The sequence below is a fragment of the Conger conger genome, chromosome 7, assembly GCF_963514075.1.
Source record: "Conger conger chromosome 7, fConCon1.1, whole genome shotgun sequence".
NCBI lineage: Eukaryota > Metazoa > Chordata > Actinopteri > Anguilliformes > Congridae > Conger > Conger conger.
In genome coordinates, this window is record NC_083766.1 from 25696345 (window position 1) to 25709993 (window position 13649).

General features: G+C 44.2%; 1 protein-coding gene across 1 annotated transcript; it reads left to right on the top strand.

Annotated features, from left to right (window-relative positions):
* The first annotated feature begins 1614 nt into the window (after positions 1–1614).
* yipf5 (Yip1 domain family, member 5) lies at positions 1615–12639 on the top strand. Its single transcript, XM_061248683.1, has 6 exons — positions 1615–1690; positions 2548–2665; positions 3584–3756; positions 6163–6308; positions 8546–8727; positions 10851–12639. Exons 2-6 carry the CDS (start codon positions 2556–2558, stop codon positions 11011–11013), a joined length of 774 nt encoding a protein of 257 aa, XP_061104667.1. The 5' UTR covers positions 1615–1690; positions 2548–2555; the 3' UTR covers positions 11014–12639.
* Positions 12640–13649: the final 1010 nt, after the last annotated feature.

A 13649-nucleotide genomic window follows, 5' to 3' on the forward strand; every position in this document is an offset into this window, starting at 1 on the left:
TTATTCCACAGGGGAAAGTGTATTCGTAAAAGCATGGGATTGGAATGAACAGAGCATCAATTCAAACACCAGACCCTTACACTCCTGCATCAATCCAGGTCACACACAACATAGCCGTTTAAGCAGTTTAGTCGCATCAATTAAATGAAAACATAATTATATTTGAGAGTTTATTTAGGATCGGCATCAATCGTTTTCAAAATAGATAATTCAATAAGTTCCTATTTTTGCACATATAAAATACACAGACTATAAAGCCAAGGATGCCACAACATCCCAAATCTCTGAGCATCTGTGCGTGACTCTGCTGCTGGCTCCTGCGCTTCCTACAGCAGCTGTGGGAGACATTTAATTGACTGGGGAGGCATGTCCTCATTACATGTCTTGAGAAAGGCCTAGTTGCATTATGAATGTATGAATTGTGCCTTTTTTTCTCCACATAACAAAATAAGAAAAGCTGTGGGAGGTGTTAGGAGAAAACAGCAGATAGAATCTGCTGTCACCTTCATTTAATCACTGCTGGTCATTTTCTCTACTATCCTTAAGTATATTACCTTCCCTTGCTGTGCCGACTGGATGAGAGACATTCCAATAGCTTGGGTAAAAACATAAAAAAGAATGTGTAATTGAGAAAAAAAAAAGTGATAACCATTGGCATGATTACAATTAGCACAAAAAAACCACATTATTCTGCATTTATAAATTCACTTGAGCTTTAAAGACAATACGATTTAACTAATCCCATTGATGTTTTCGTTTTTGTTGCTACTAACATTATTTGTTCCTCCTTTCATTAAAGTCCATTATTAAAGAAATTTGCACGAAAACACACTATTCTGCATTATAGATTGATCTAAGCTGTAAAGACAAGATTTAAGTAATTACATTGATGTTATTGTTTTTGTTCATAAAAAAAAAAATGTATTCCTCCTTTAATTGAACTCCATTATTGAACACGTTTGCACAAAAGCTCATTATTCTCTATTTATAGATTCGTTTCAGCTTTAAAGACAATACAACTGAAGTAATTCCAGGCTTTCGTTTTTGTTGTGACAGTAATAACAGTAGCATATGAGTTGCTCCTCCATCCAAGTCCATTATTAAAGGAAACTTTAGAGGACGCTGTTTTCATGTAGCAAAGTCGATTCTAGCCTACATTCCGAATGGAGGGCCATTCAGGGCGACCTTGAAGCCATTTTGAGGCTCAACACGCATGCGCAGTAGTCTTAATGCAGTTAATTTTGTACGTGTTCTGTCTGTAGACTGTAGAAATAAATCCATTGGTTCTGTCATAACAGTTTCATATGTCTGGCTAATAATGACGAGGACACTTAACATAACAAATAATGCAGTTACGTCTGCTTTATAATGAAAATTCTGAATTTACCTAAACAGAAGTGCGCTAACAGTGCATTAAATGGTAACAAGTTTAATTATCTCAGTTTTTGACCCACATTTACAATTTAGTGCCCAACTAACTAGTAGCCTAAACGTAGTTAAATGGAGATCACTCATATCAAACTTCTCAAAGGGTTCTCTGTTTGCGGTATGTAAACAAGAATATAAGCGCCGCCTATATTTGACGTTCCTACGTGTATGATCCGGAAGCAGTACCGTTCACTTTCTGTTGACACGTAGCAGTGAAGCTGGAAGTGTAGCTTGGTACTGTAAAGAGGAACGGTCTTGACGGGTAAGAATTCTTACTAAATTGTCACGTAGTGGCTTGCAAGATATCGTGTTACGTTGTTCACTACATATATATTTAGCTGTATTTAATTTATCTTAAACACTAATTTTCCATACGGTATTTCTCTTTTAGCTAATGATTCCACAATGCTATGCTAGCCATCGACTTATATGTAATGGCTGATTATCTCGCTAGCTAACCTACTACAGCTTGCTAACCAGTATAGCTGACGTTAATGAGCGCAGGTAACGGTGTCACATAATAAAGCGGTTTATCATTTTAATTGGCCAAAACTGTAGTATTTCTAATGTGGTTACCACGATGCAGATGGTAGTGATGAGCATTCTAGCAAAATGAAACCACCCACTGAAACTGATTTAGCTAGCTAGTTAGCCAGTAACATAAACAGACAATCTTTTTTAAAAAGATTTGTTTGAATATATGTTATAGCAGAATATATTTTGGAATAGCTTGTGAAACTAGGCACCAAGAATTGGCTAGGGCATTTGATGCAAGTAAGCTAGCTAGGTGGCAATCCTCTCCACAGTAATATGAAATGGGCCACTCAAAGAACTACTCCCTGTGGCCTTTCTTTGCCATTATCTGTTACCGGTGTATAGCTGGCTAGCAAGCTCCTAAAACCCATGCTTTCTAGCCCTGAGAAGTAGAAATCCTGACCACAGTTCATTTAAAATGATGCCAGGCGAATTTATTCAACACTGGAATCAATTCCTCCAGTTTGTGATTGCTGTCATTGACACATTTTCTGTGGTATTTTCTATTTGCCCTTAAAGTAAAGGCAGTCCATTGATGTGAGATGTCGGTTTGAGTTTTATCTCCGATTACCTCTCTTCTTCCAGGCTCTGAAATGTCAGGCTTTGACAACTTCAACACAGATTTCTACCAGACCAGCTACAGCATAGATGACCAAGGGCAAGCTGCGTATGGCTACAGTAATTCTGAAGATCCCTACAACAAGTATGTGTTTTATCACCTCTGCAGCACGAAACACAAGGCACAGGTGCAAGACCCAGCAGGTTTCTGTACAATATGTTACAATGTGACCTTTGCTTTGCTTGAGGATAAACCACATGCGGTGTCGGTGGAACGACACGTCTGCGTTCTCCCGCAGCATAATAAGCTGTGTCATTGCAGCCTGGGTTTAAAGCCTGAAATGACACATTATCTTTCCAGTCTTAAGTTTCACTCACTGTAATTTTGCCTGCTGGTTTACCCATTTCCCCCAACGGTGGGTGGAGATAGGAATGCTGGAGGTAAATAAAGAGCTTAACGGTTATTTTGGGTCCAGAAGAGTGTGCAATCACTGCTGGAGGGAAATCAGCCTGAAATCAATTCCCCCTCAGTTCTCTCTATTTACCTTTTGAAGAGCAGGATCTTTGGAAAATTTTTGTAGAGCAGGATCTTTGGGAGTCTGTGTTCTAGAACTACATTTCTTTCATGTAGCGGTAGCGATCGTTACATCAGAACGTTATTATCGCATATTTGAGATCGTACACCTTAAAGCAGGGGTCGACAACCTTGGTCCTGGAGAGCAGTTGATTGCACGGTTAGCTTGTCTCACCTTTTTTCCTGGGGTCTGAATCAGTTGCCGATTTTAAAGGTGATAAGATGAAACCAGCACACCCTGCGGCTCTCCAGGACCAGAGTTTCTGACCCCCTGCCTTAGGGTTAATTGAAATTGAGCTAACATTTTAAACTCCTCATAGAATGCCACAGGCATTTTCAGTCCAGGGATTGGCTATCGGCATGTCCTGAATTGAGGTGGATTTGGCCTTGGCCCCTTTGATATTTGAGCGCTCCCCTCGGGGTTGGAGGTGTAGGATAGCACGCTCGGTACGACCACAGAGCCACACTGACCGGACTCTCCTCCTTCAGGCCCTACAGTCAGTATGACTACTCCCAGCAGGGGGGCTACCCCACCCCAGGGATGATTCCTCCCCAGCAGCCTTACACGGGGCAGATTTTGCAGCCCACGCCATCCTTCCCCCCCGCCTCCACCCAGCCTGTCTACGGCAGCGGCTTCGATGACGAGCCACCTCTGCTGGAGGGTAAGGCTTTATTTTTTGGGGGTGGGGGGCTGTGTGTCTGCATATGGGTGCACGTGTGCACGTGCATGTGTGTGTTTGTGTGTATGTGTATATGTTTGTGGGTGTGGGTGTGATAATTAATTTATCTTATAATTAATTTAATTTATATTAAAAAATCCAATCGCTACATTCTGCTGCAGACTTGGGTCAAATGTGTCATTGTTTTGGATTCAATTACTTTTCTATGCTTTACTGAGCTTGTCTGGTGTATTGGAACCTATCGAATACTCTCAAAAACTGCAAACCCTGCCTTCAGGTCTTCTTGGTTGGCTCAGTTGCACCAGGCAAGGTCAGTTGAGCACAGGAGACTGTTTGAATCCAAAATAATTAAATATTGGTCAAACTGCTCTGATTTGGTCAAAACAATGTGTTCCTGCACTGGTTTTTGGGGGTTTATGAAAACTCTCCCTTCAGTAAGTAACATAAGTGGGACAGGGACAGTGGTGTTTTGGACAGTCTGGATCTGGACTGGCCTGAGTTTCAGCAGGACGTAGCCTCAAAATCCCCATCCCCCTGAGAGAGCCAGACCTACTTACATTTGTGCGCACCCCATATTTTGAATGTGTGTGTGTGTGTGTGTGTGTGTGTGCGTGTGTGCACTAAATGGGACATATGTCAACTGTGGAGACACAGTGCAATGGAATCGGCCCCTCTTCGGAATTGCACAATCCAACTTCACATTAACGTGAGCGTTATGTTAAACTCTTCTGTTTCCTGTTGAGAAAGACAGAAGAGCGTAGAAAGGACTCTCACATTTACAAACACATAGAAGGTTTCTTTTCTTCTTTTTTTTTGCCTTATTTGCTCACTGTATTTGCTCTGCAGACTCCATTAGACCCATCCGGGAGGAATGCTACTGCTAATTTTACTCTTAATTACTCGACGTTTAGTTGTATGTGCACCTAAACCTTTATATAGGTTACAGTTATGTTAAGACCAACCAAGCCCAGCTGATTCCACACTGCACACGCTGAAAGTGTTCAATACGGTGTTGTATATTTGGGGATGCTTTAACTCAATTAAACTCTAGTGTTTGAATAATTTGAGGTACAGAAGGTGAGCTAACGGTGAAAACCCCTGGATAAATGGAACGTCACGTACACACAAAACAAAGGTTATCACGCAAATGTGGCTGACACAGGCTCATTAATTTTAAAAAGGTTTGGTCTGATTGCCCGTAATTATAGCTAGCAGGATTGCAAGAGGTGACGTTGATGACTTTGAAAGGGGTGTTGTTGTTGGGATAGAAACTTTAGTGACGTTAAGAAACTTTAAGGCAGCTCATCTTGCCGATATTTCATAAGCAGTGGTGTCTAAAGGTTTCTTTCATTTTTTCATTTAACCAGGGGAGGTCCGTTGGGGACGAGTTTCTCTTTTGCAAGGACACCCTGGGAGAGATGCCAGAGAGAACAGTTGAAAGCAGAGAGAGAGAGAGGGAGAGAGAGAGAGAGAGAACGGGGGTAAATCCCCTGGAGCGGTTTCTGGGTTCAGGGCCTGTTCAAGGGCCCGATGGCAGGGATCTTCCGTTTTCATTTAGGGGCTCAGCTTCAGATGCAAGTCAGTACCCCTCTGTGCCCACTGGGAAAGGCATTGTTAGATAAGGAGACAGGATGGTAGGAGGCAGGATGGTAGGAGAACAGGATGGTAGGAGGATAGGATGGTAGGAGAACAGGATGGTAGGAGGCAGGATGGTAGGAGAACAGGATGGTAGGAGAACAGGATGGGAGCGCATACTCCCATATTGAGATGCCCATGCATTAATCCAAAGCCAGAGGGTTTTCTCTCCACTGGGGAGTTTTTTTTAACTCATGTATTTGCTATTTTGGGGCTCTGGCCTGGTGTTTGCCCTCTTCCTTTTTGCCCTTCTGTTACTCTATAAAGCGTCTTTGTGACATTCTTCTGTGAAAAGCGCTATGCAAGTGAAATTGAATTGAAGTGCGAGTCAAATGCAAATTTCACCCTAGGGGTGAAAGCAACCAGTTCTGTCAAGAACAGTCATGGCCGAACACCCTATTAGGTGGGTTTACTTTGGTGTTTGTGTGTGTATGTGTGTATGTATCAGACCTTGGTCAATTATACATTTGTTTTGGATTCAAATACTTTTCTGTGCTCTATTGATCTTGCCTGATGCAATTAAGCCTGCCAATAGAAGCAGAAGGTAAGGTATGTTGGTTTCAATATGTCAGACAAGCTCAGTAAAGTGTAGAAAATAGTTTGAATCAAAATAAGATGCATAATTGACCCAGGTCTGGTGTGTAGAGACGGTTCCTGTTCCAGTGTGCCAGCGCAGGGTGTTGTGATGGGCTGACCTGTATTGGGCTGACCTGTATTGGACATGTGTGATGAGGTTTGGTTCCTCCCGCGCAGAGTTGGGGATCAACTTTGACCACATCTGGCAGAAGACCCTGACGGTGCTGCACCCTCTGAAGGCGTCGGACGGGAGCATCATGACGGAGACAGACCTGGCCGGGCCCATGGTGTTCTGCCTGGCCTTCGGAGCCACGCTGCTGCTGGTAACACACACTCACACACATACACGCACTCACACACACTCATACACATACACTCACATACACGCACACACACACACGCACAGACATACACTCACACGCACAGACATACACTCACACGCACACACATACACTCACACGCACACACATACACTCACATACACTCACACGCACACACATACACTCACATACACTCACACGCACACACATACACTCACATACACTCACACGCACACACATACACTCACACACACATACATACACTCACACGCACACACATACACTCACACGCACACACACGCACACACATACACGCACACACTCTCACACACATACACTCACATAAACTCACACACACACACTCACACACATACACTCACATACACTCACATACACTCACATACACACACACACACACACACACACACATACACACGCGCACACACGCGCACACACACACACACCCTGCTTAGCCACTAGGCTGTAGGACTATAACCTGCCACCCCCCTGTAATGCTACCTGCAGTGTGACAAACCCGCCTGTCACTTGTCTGCTCCAAAAATAGTATCAGAACAGCACTTATAGATGGGGGGGGAAAAAAAATTACAGGCTTTACATAATTACCGCAAATGCACACGGAGAGGAGAGAAAGGCTGACCATCGGTGCAGTTTGAGATGAGCGCCACTGGGTGCCCTTTTCAAACAAAAAGGCAAATGCTCAGGCTACTTTGTGGTGAATTACATTCATTCAAACGCGGAAGGTCATTTTGGCGCCCCTGAGGATGCTGGGATACGGCGGTGCCCTTCTGAGCTGCGCGGCTGCCGGTTCGAGCGCTTCCATTTTATCCACGGGGAGCTGTGTGTCAGGGAGCGTTGCTGTCAAGCAGGGAGAGATTTACACACTCCCTAAAGGCCGCAAAGTCCTTGAGGAGTCTCCTGGAAAGTCACAGAAAAGCTTCTGAGAATTTTCCACGTCTGTAAAAAATTAAATAAAAAGTACATTATTTGTCCCACGGCACACCATGTGGCCGGGGGAACGAGGTGGCAAAGTCAGATCAGTCACTCACTAACTCACTCACTAACTCACTCACACACTCACTAACTCACTCACACACTCACTCACTAACTCACTCACACACTCACTAACTCACTCACACACTCACTAACTCACTAACTCACTCACACACTCACACACTCACTCACACACTCACACACTCACATTGACTCACACACACTCACACACTCACACACTCACACACTCACTCACTCACTCACTCACTCACTCACTCACACACTCACACACACTCACACACTCACACACTCACTCACTCACTCGGTCACTCAGTCACTGACTCTCAGTCACTCAGTCCGTCAGTCGCACACTCAGTCGCACACTCAGTCGCACACTCAGTCTCTCACTCAGTCAGTCGCACACTCAGTCACTCTCTCAGTCACTCACTCACTCAGACAGTTTGCCTTGAGCCTGCATTTTGTCAGATGGCCTCTAGAGGGCGGTGTGTCTGCACAGGCTCTTTGCTTGTTTCTTTTTGATGACGACGCGGCTTTCTCTTGAACTCATTAACCTTAGGTTAATGTTTACTATCACACCTAGTAATGTTGGTTTGCAGCAGGTATTGCTGGAAGACTGCTAATTCTACAGGTTTCCCAAAAGGTATTAAACAGGAATCAGACTTTTGCAGTGTTAAATAATATTTCGGAGATATTATATATTTGTAATGAAAATGTCATAGAAAACTGATGGCTGCTGCAGGGTTGGTTAGATCCCTGCTCAGACGTAGAGTCACGTCTGTGTTTCTGTCCCTCCTTCCCTCTGTCCCAGGCGGGTAACTTCCGGTTTGGCTACGTGTACGGTATCAGTACGATGGGCTCTCTCTCACTCTCTCTCACTCTCTCACTCTCTCTCGCTCTCTCACTCTCTCTCACTCTCTCTCTCTCTCTCACTCTCTCTCACTCTCTCACTCTCTCTCTCTCTCCCCCTCTCTCCCTCTCTGTGTCCCAGGCGGGTAAGATCCAGTTTGGCTACGTTTACGGTATCAGTGCGATGGGCTTTCTCTCTCTCACTCTCTCTTTCACTCACTCTCTCTCCCTCTCTCTCTCCCCCTCTCTCCCTCTCTGTGTCCCAGGCGGGTAAGATCCAGTTTGGCTACGTGTATGGTATCAGTGCGATGGGCTCTCTCTCACTCTCTCTGACTCTCTCTCTCCCCCTCTCTGTGTCCCAGGCGGGTAAGATCCAGTTTGGCTACGTGTACGGTATCAGTGTGATGGGCTGTCTGGGCATGTACTGCCTGCTGAACCTCATGAGCATGACGGGCGTGTCCTTTGGCTGCGTGGCCAGCGTGCTGGGCTACTGCCTGCTACCCATGATCCTCCTCTCCAGCTTCGGTGTGCTCTTCTCCCTGCAGTGAGTACACCCCCCCACCCCTACTCCCGTCCCATCCCTCCCCAGAACACCCCTGTTTCACAATAATAACTTCACTACTTGGCAAAAGAGACAGTGAAGCTGACCTGGGTCAGTTATGTAATGGTTTTGGACTTGCTTTTCTGTGCTTGATTGATCGTGCCTGGTGCAATTGAGCCAGCCAAGAGGGCCAGAAGGTGGAGTTTGCAATGTTTGAGTATTTAATCTGTTCCAATACACCAGACGAGCTCAGTAAATCTCGGAAAATGATTTGATTCCAAAACAATTGTGTATTTGACCCAGGTCTGTGACTGAAACGCTTGAATGAGGGATGTGTTATTATCTCCCTGTGTTATGTCACTGTTCTATTACCACATGAGGGATGTGTTATCTCCCTGTGTTATATCACTGTTCTATTACCACATGAGGGATGTGTTATTATCTCCCTGTTCTGTTATTAGATGAGGGATGTGTTATTATCTCCCTGTGTTATATCACTGTTCTATTATCACATGAGGGATGTGTTATTATCTCCCTGTGTTATATCACTGTTCTATTATCACATGAGGGATGTGTTATTCTATCCCTGTGTTATATCACTGTTCTATTATCACATGAGGGATGTGTTATTATCTCCCTGTTCTGTTATTAAATGAGGGATGTGTTATTATCTCCCTGTGTTATATCACTGTTCTATTATCACATGAGGGATGTGTTATTATCTCCCTGTTTTATATCACTGTTCTATTATCACATGAGGGATGTGTTATTATCTCCCTGTTCTGTTATTAAATGAGGGATGTGTTATTATCTCCCTGTGTTATATCACTGTTCTATTATCACATGAGGGATGTGTTATTATCTCCCTGTGTTATATCACTGTTCTATTATCACATGAGGGATGTGTTATTATCTCCCTGTGTTATATCACTGTTCTATTATCACATGAGGGATGTGTTATTCTATCCCTGTGTTATATCACTGTTCTATTATCACATGAGGGATGTGTTATTATCTCCCTGTGTTATATCACTGTTCTATTATCACATGAGGGATGTGTTATTATCTCCCTGTTCTGTTATTAAATGAGGGATGTGTTATTATCTCCCTGTGTTATATCACTGTTCTATTATCACATGAGGGATGTGTTATTCTATCCCTGTGTTATATCACTGTTCTATTATCACATGAGGGATGTGTTATTATCTCCCTGTGTTATATCACTGTTCTATTATCACATGAGGGATGTGTTATTCTATCCCTTTTCTGTTATTAAATGAGGGATGTGTTATTATATCCCTGTAGTATATCACTGTTCAATTATGAATATGTTATTATGTTATCAGCCAAACAATGATTGGCAGTTTCCATGCCAAAAAGGGTAATTGGTGCTCACCGCCCACCTACAAGCCTGGCCTTAAAAGCCCCCAGACTTCTGCCTCTACTACAAGACCTGGAAAACTATTCCATAGGTGATCACTATGGAATAGTTTTGTGTTGAACAAACTGAGGAATCAGTGAGGGTCAGGCCTGGGGAGTCCAATCTGAGCTGAAAAGGGCCAATGTGCGTGCAGGTTTTTGTTTAAACCTGGCGCTACAACACCTGATTAAACTAATGAAATAATCATGGCCTTCATCTTGGTGAGTAGAACCAGGTGTCACAGCGCTGGGCTAAAACAAACCTGCACCCACCCTGGCCCTTAACATGGGACACCCCTGGTTTAGACAGCCAATGATGCCAGGGAACCGTAGAAACGAGTCGTAAGCGAGTCGCGGGCTGTGTGCAAAACCACATATTTAGCATAAGCTTGCTACATGTACTACGTTCCAATTAAAATCCTGAAATATGGGGTGTCTCGGTGGGGCAGCCTGCAGAGCACTGACCGCATGCTCATTGCGAGCCGCGACGTCAACGGTTCGAATCCGACCGTCTGACAATTTGTCGCATGTCTTTCCCTCTCTCTCGCCCCCATTCTTCCTGTCTCTATATACTGTCCAATAAAGCTGAAAAAGTATCTAAAAAAAAAAAAAAAGAAAATCCTGAAATATAGTATGTGTAGTTTCGAACACCAATGTCCTAACACCATGCCCCCCGCCCCCCCCCCCCCCCCCCCCCTGTGTTCCAGAGGCCTGATGGGAATAGTGCTCACAGCCGCCATCATCGGGTGGTGCAGCCTCTCCGCGTCGAAGATCTTCATCTCCGCCCTGGCCATGGACGGGCAGCAGCTGCTGGTGGCCTACCCCTGTGCCCTGCTGTACGGTGTGTTCGCCCTGATCTCCGTCTTCTGAGCGGAGCAACCCCCCCCCCCCCCCCCCCCCCCGCAGACACGGCTACGCTGCAGGACAGAGAGAGCAGCCGTGCCCCCGCGCCCCCACCCCAAAACTGTCCTGCACATTCCAAACTCTGACCCCCACCACGGTCAGCACCAGTGACACAAAACTCTCTCTCAGAGCCCAGCACAAGGCCGTCTTAGCTTGTATGTATGGAACTGTACATTACTGTAAAATTATTTTCTTTAGGAGTGATGTGGCCTTCAGTAATGGTTTCCACCTGTGTTGTGCAAAACTAAAGAACATCACGGTGTGGTATTCAATCTCACCACCATAGTTTATGCTTTTAGACGTTAATGACATTTCTTTCACTTTGGTACAGTAACTTCCCAGCTCATAACGATATCAGAATCTAAAAAACTCAGCACAGGCATAAGACCCTCACTAAAATGCTAAATAAGAGAACTAATTGGTGGTTAGATTGAATCACCCACTTAGTTCGTTTTAAGAATTTGTTAACATTGCAGAAAAAAAAAAAAAGGCAAGTTTTATTATATTTACTGTTAAAGCAAATATTTATGTTGATAGCCGTTTCACTCATTTGGGGTTAAGCATGACTTTGAAACGAGCTAAGTTTTTTTTTTTTTTTTTTTTTTTTCTGTTTTTTCTTCTCTTTTTTTTCTTTCAATCTTCACACAAGCATCGAAACGAACCGAAATGTACGTTTCTACTCTTTCCAGACCTTTCTTTCAGTGTTTAATTCCAGCGTTTCACATTTGCATTCCTTTTATAGTGTCCCTCCTTTCCCTGGAGTTTACTTGGCAGTGCGTGCTTGCGTGTCTGTGTATGCTTGTGTCCGTGTGTGTGTGTGTTTGTGTGTATGCGCGCGTGCGTGTGTGTTAGTTGACTCGGTGGACAGGAACGAACTGCTCCCACAGTTGTACTGTGGCACCTCACTTTGAGTTTGTATTAAAGCAGACATTTTGTGAAGATTTTCTGTTGTTTTTAGCTTGGATTTTGTCTCACTGCTACCTGGCCCTTGCACCATATGGGTCCTGTTTTTTCTTCATTCCTACCGAAGGCCGGGTACCGGGTCAGTGTAGAGGTGTCTTCACGTCTGCCTGATTAAAACCTGCCTGTCCTCGTCACGTTTAGTTTTTGCTCCCATGGAACATTGTCTAGCGTTCAAGCATTTATCCTCCACTATTCCATGATCCCTTTCTCCACGCTAACAAGGTCCCGGAGGAAGGGTCTGTGTTTGTGTCGTGAGAATGGGCTCTGTTCGGGGGGCGGAGTTTCCACTGAAAGTGCCAGAGTGCTCATGAGACTCCATTAGGGGAAAAAATAAAATCGAATAATTAACGGCGCGACAAACCGGGTTACGTGGGAAGCTCAGAGCCGGCAGCGTCCTGAAGCTCTTGGACAGGCCTGACGCACGCAGTCTGTGTTGTGGAAACGCCGCTCGTGGGGCTGATGTTATCGATGTAACGCCCTGTGGAGATTGTCCAGGTCTCCCTGATCATTCCTAACGAAAGGAGCCCGGGTCAACAAGAGGAGAACCAGCTCTGCTCAGCCTCGAAACCTTTTCAGAGACTTGTAATGTGTGTTCTGGACTTTTATAGAAATAAAAAGCCAATGCCAACAGTCGAGTGTGAATCTGTCTCTCAGCCCCTAACCTGAGTCCTGGGTGGAGTTCAAGGACCTGACTCCAGAAAGAGTCCCTGCAGTTACAGTAATGATCCAGGAGGTTAGTCTGTCGTTAACTGTGCTAATGGCCTCATGTTCGCTGCTGCCGAAGGTTTATAGTATGTTTTTTTTGTAGATTTAGAACATGCTGAATTGGTGCACTCAAACAGCAGTGTATTTATTTCAACTTTAAACTGGCCACGAGCAGTAGTTCTGTTTATGCTGAAATGTGCATTAAAACACGGTGGGTGTGCTCCTGGTTTTTGTCATTGTTTAACACACTCCTGGTTCGTAACGCACAAGGTTTGATTTAATTAGTTATTTTCCTGATACAAGGGGCAAATCTCACATATGTAGGCTGATTAATCCAGTCTTTTTTTATTATGATTAAAATACTGTGCAAGTGTGAAATGCGTTTTCTTCTTTAGTCTTCTCTTGAGCTACAATCATTTGTGTAAATACGCCCGCGCATGCACACACACACACTCGCATGCATGCATGCACACACACGCACACACACATGCCTGCACAAGCATACGTCTGAAATTCTTCACTTACAGAGCCAAATCAAGAAAATAAATTAAATACATTATTGAACTACACATAACATAAATACTTACACATGAACATATTTGTGTCCTTTAGTTCTTTAATAAATTGTTCTCAAATACCATCTTGAAATTTGAAATAAGTGGGTGGGCTATTATTTGAGGTGTGCGTGTGTATAAATAGGTTCATGTGTTTGGCATCGTTTTAACTTGCCATTCTTTTTTATTGTTGCACACATACTTTGTGGCTTCCTTTTCCACTGCAGTCATTCTAAGGCCACATATTGCAGTGATCAGAAGCAGATGCTGTTCTGTAGCGATCTGGAGCCGGTGGACGCAGAGGAAAAGACCACATTTCCCCCATGGGTGCCCCACCAGGAGAGGACATTGTTGGTCAGAGTGTTTGGAGCTGATTGTGGA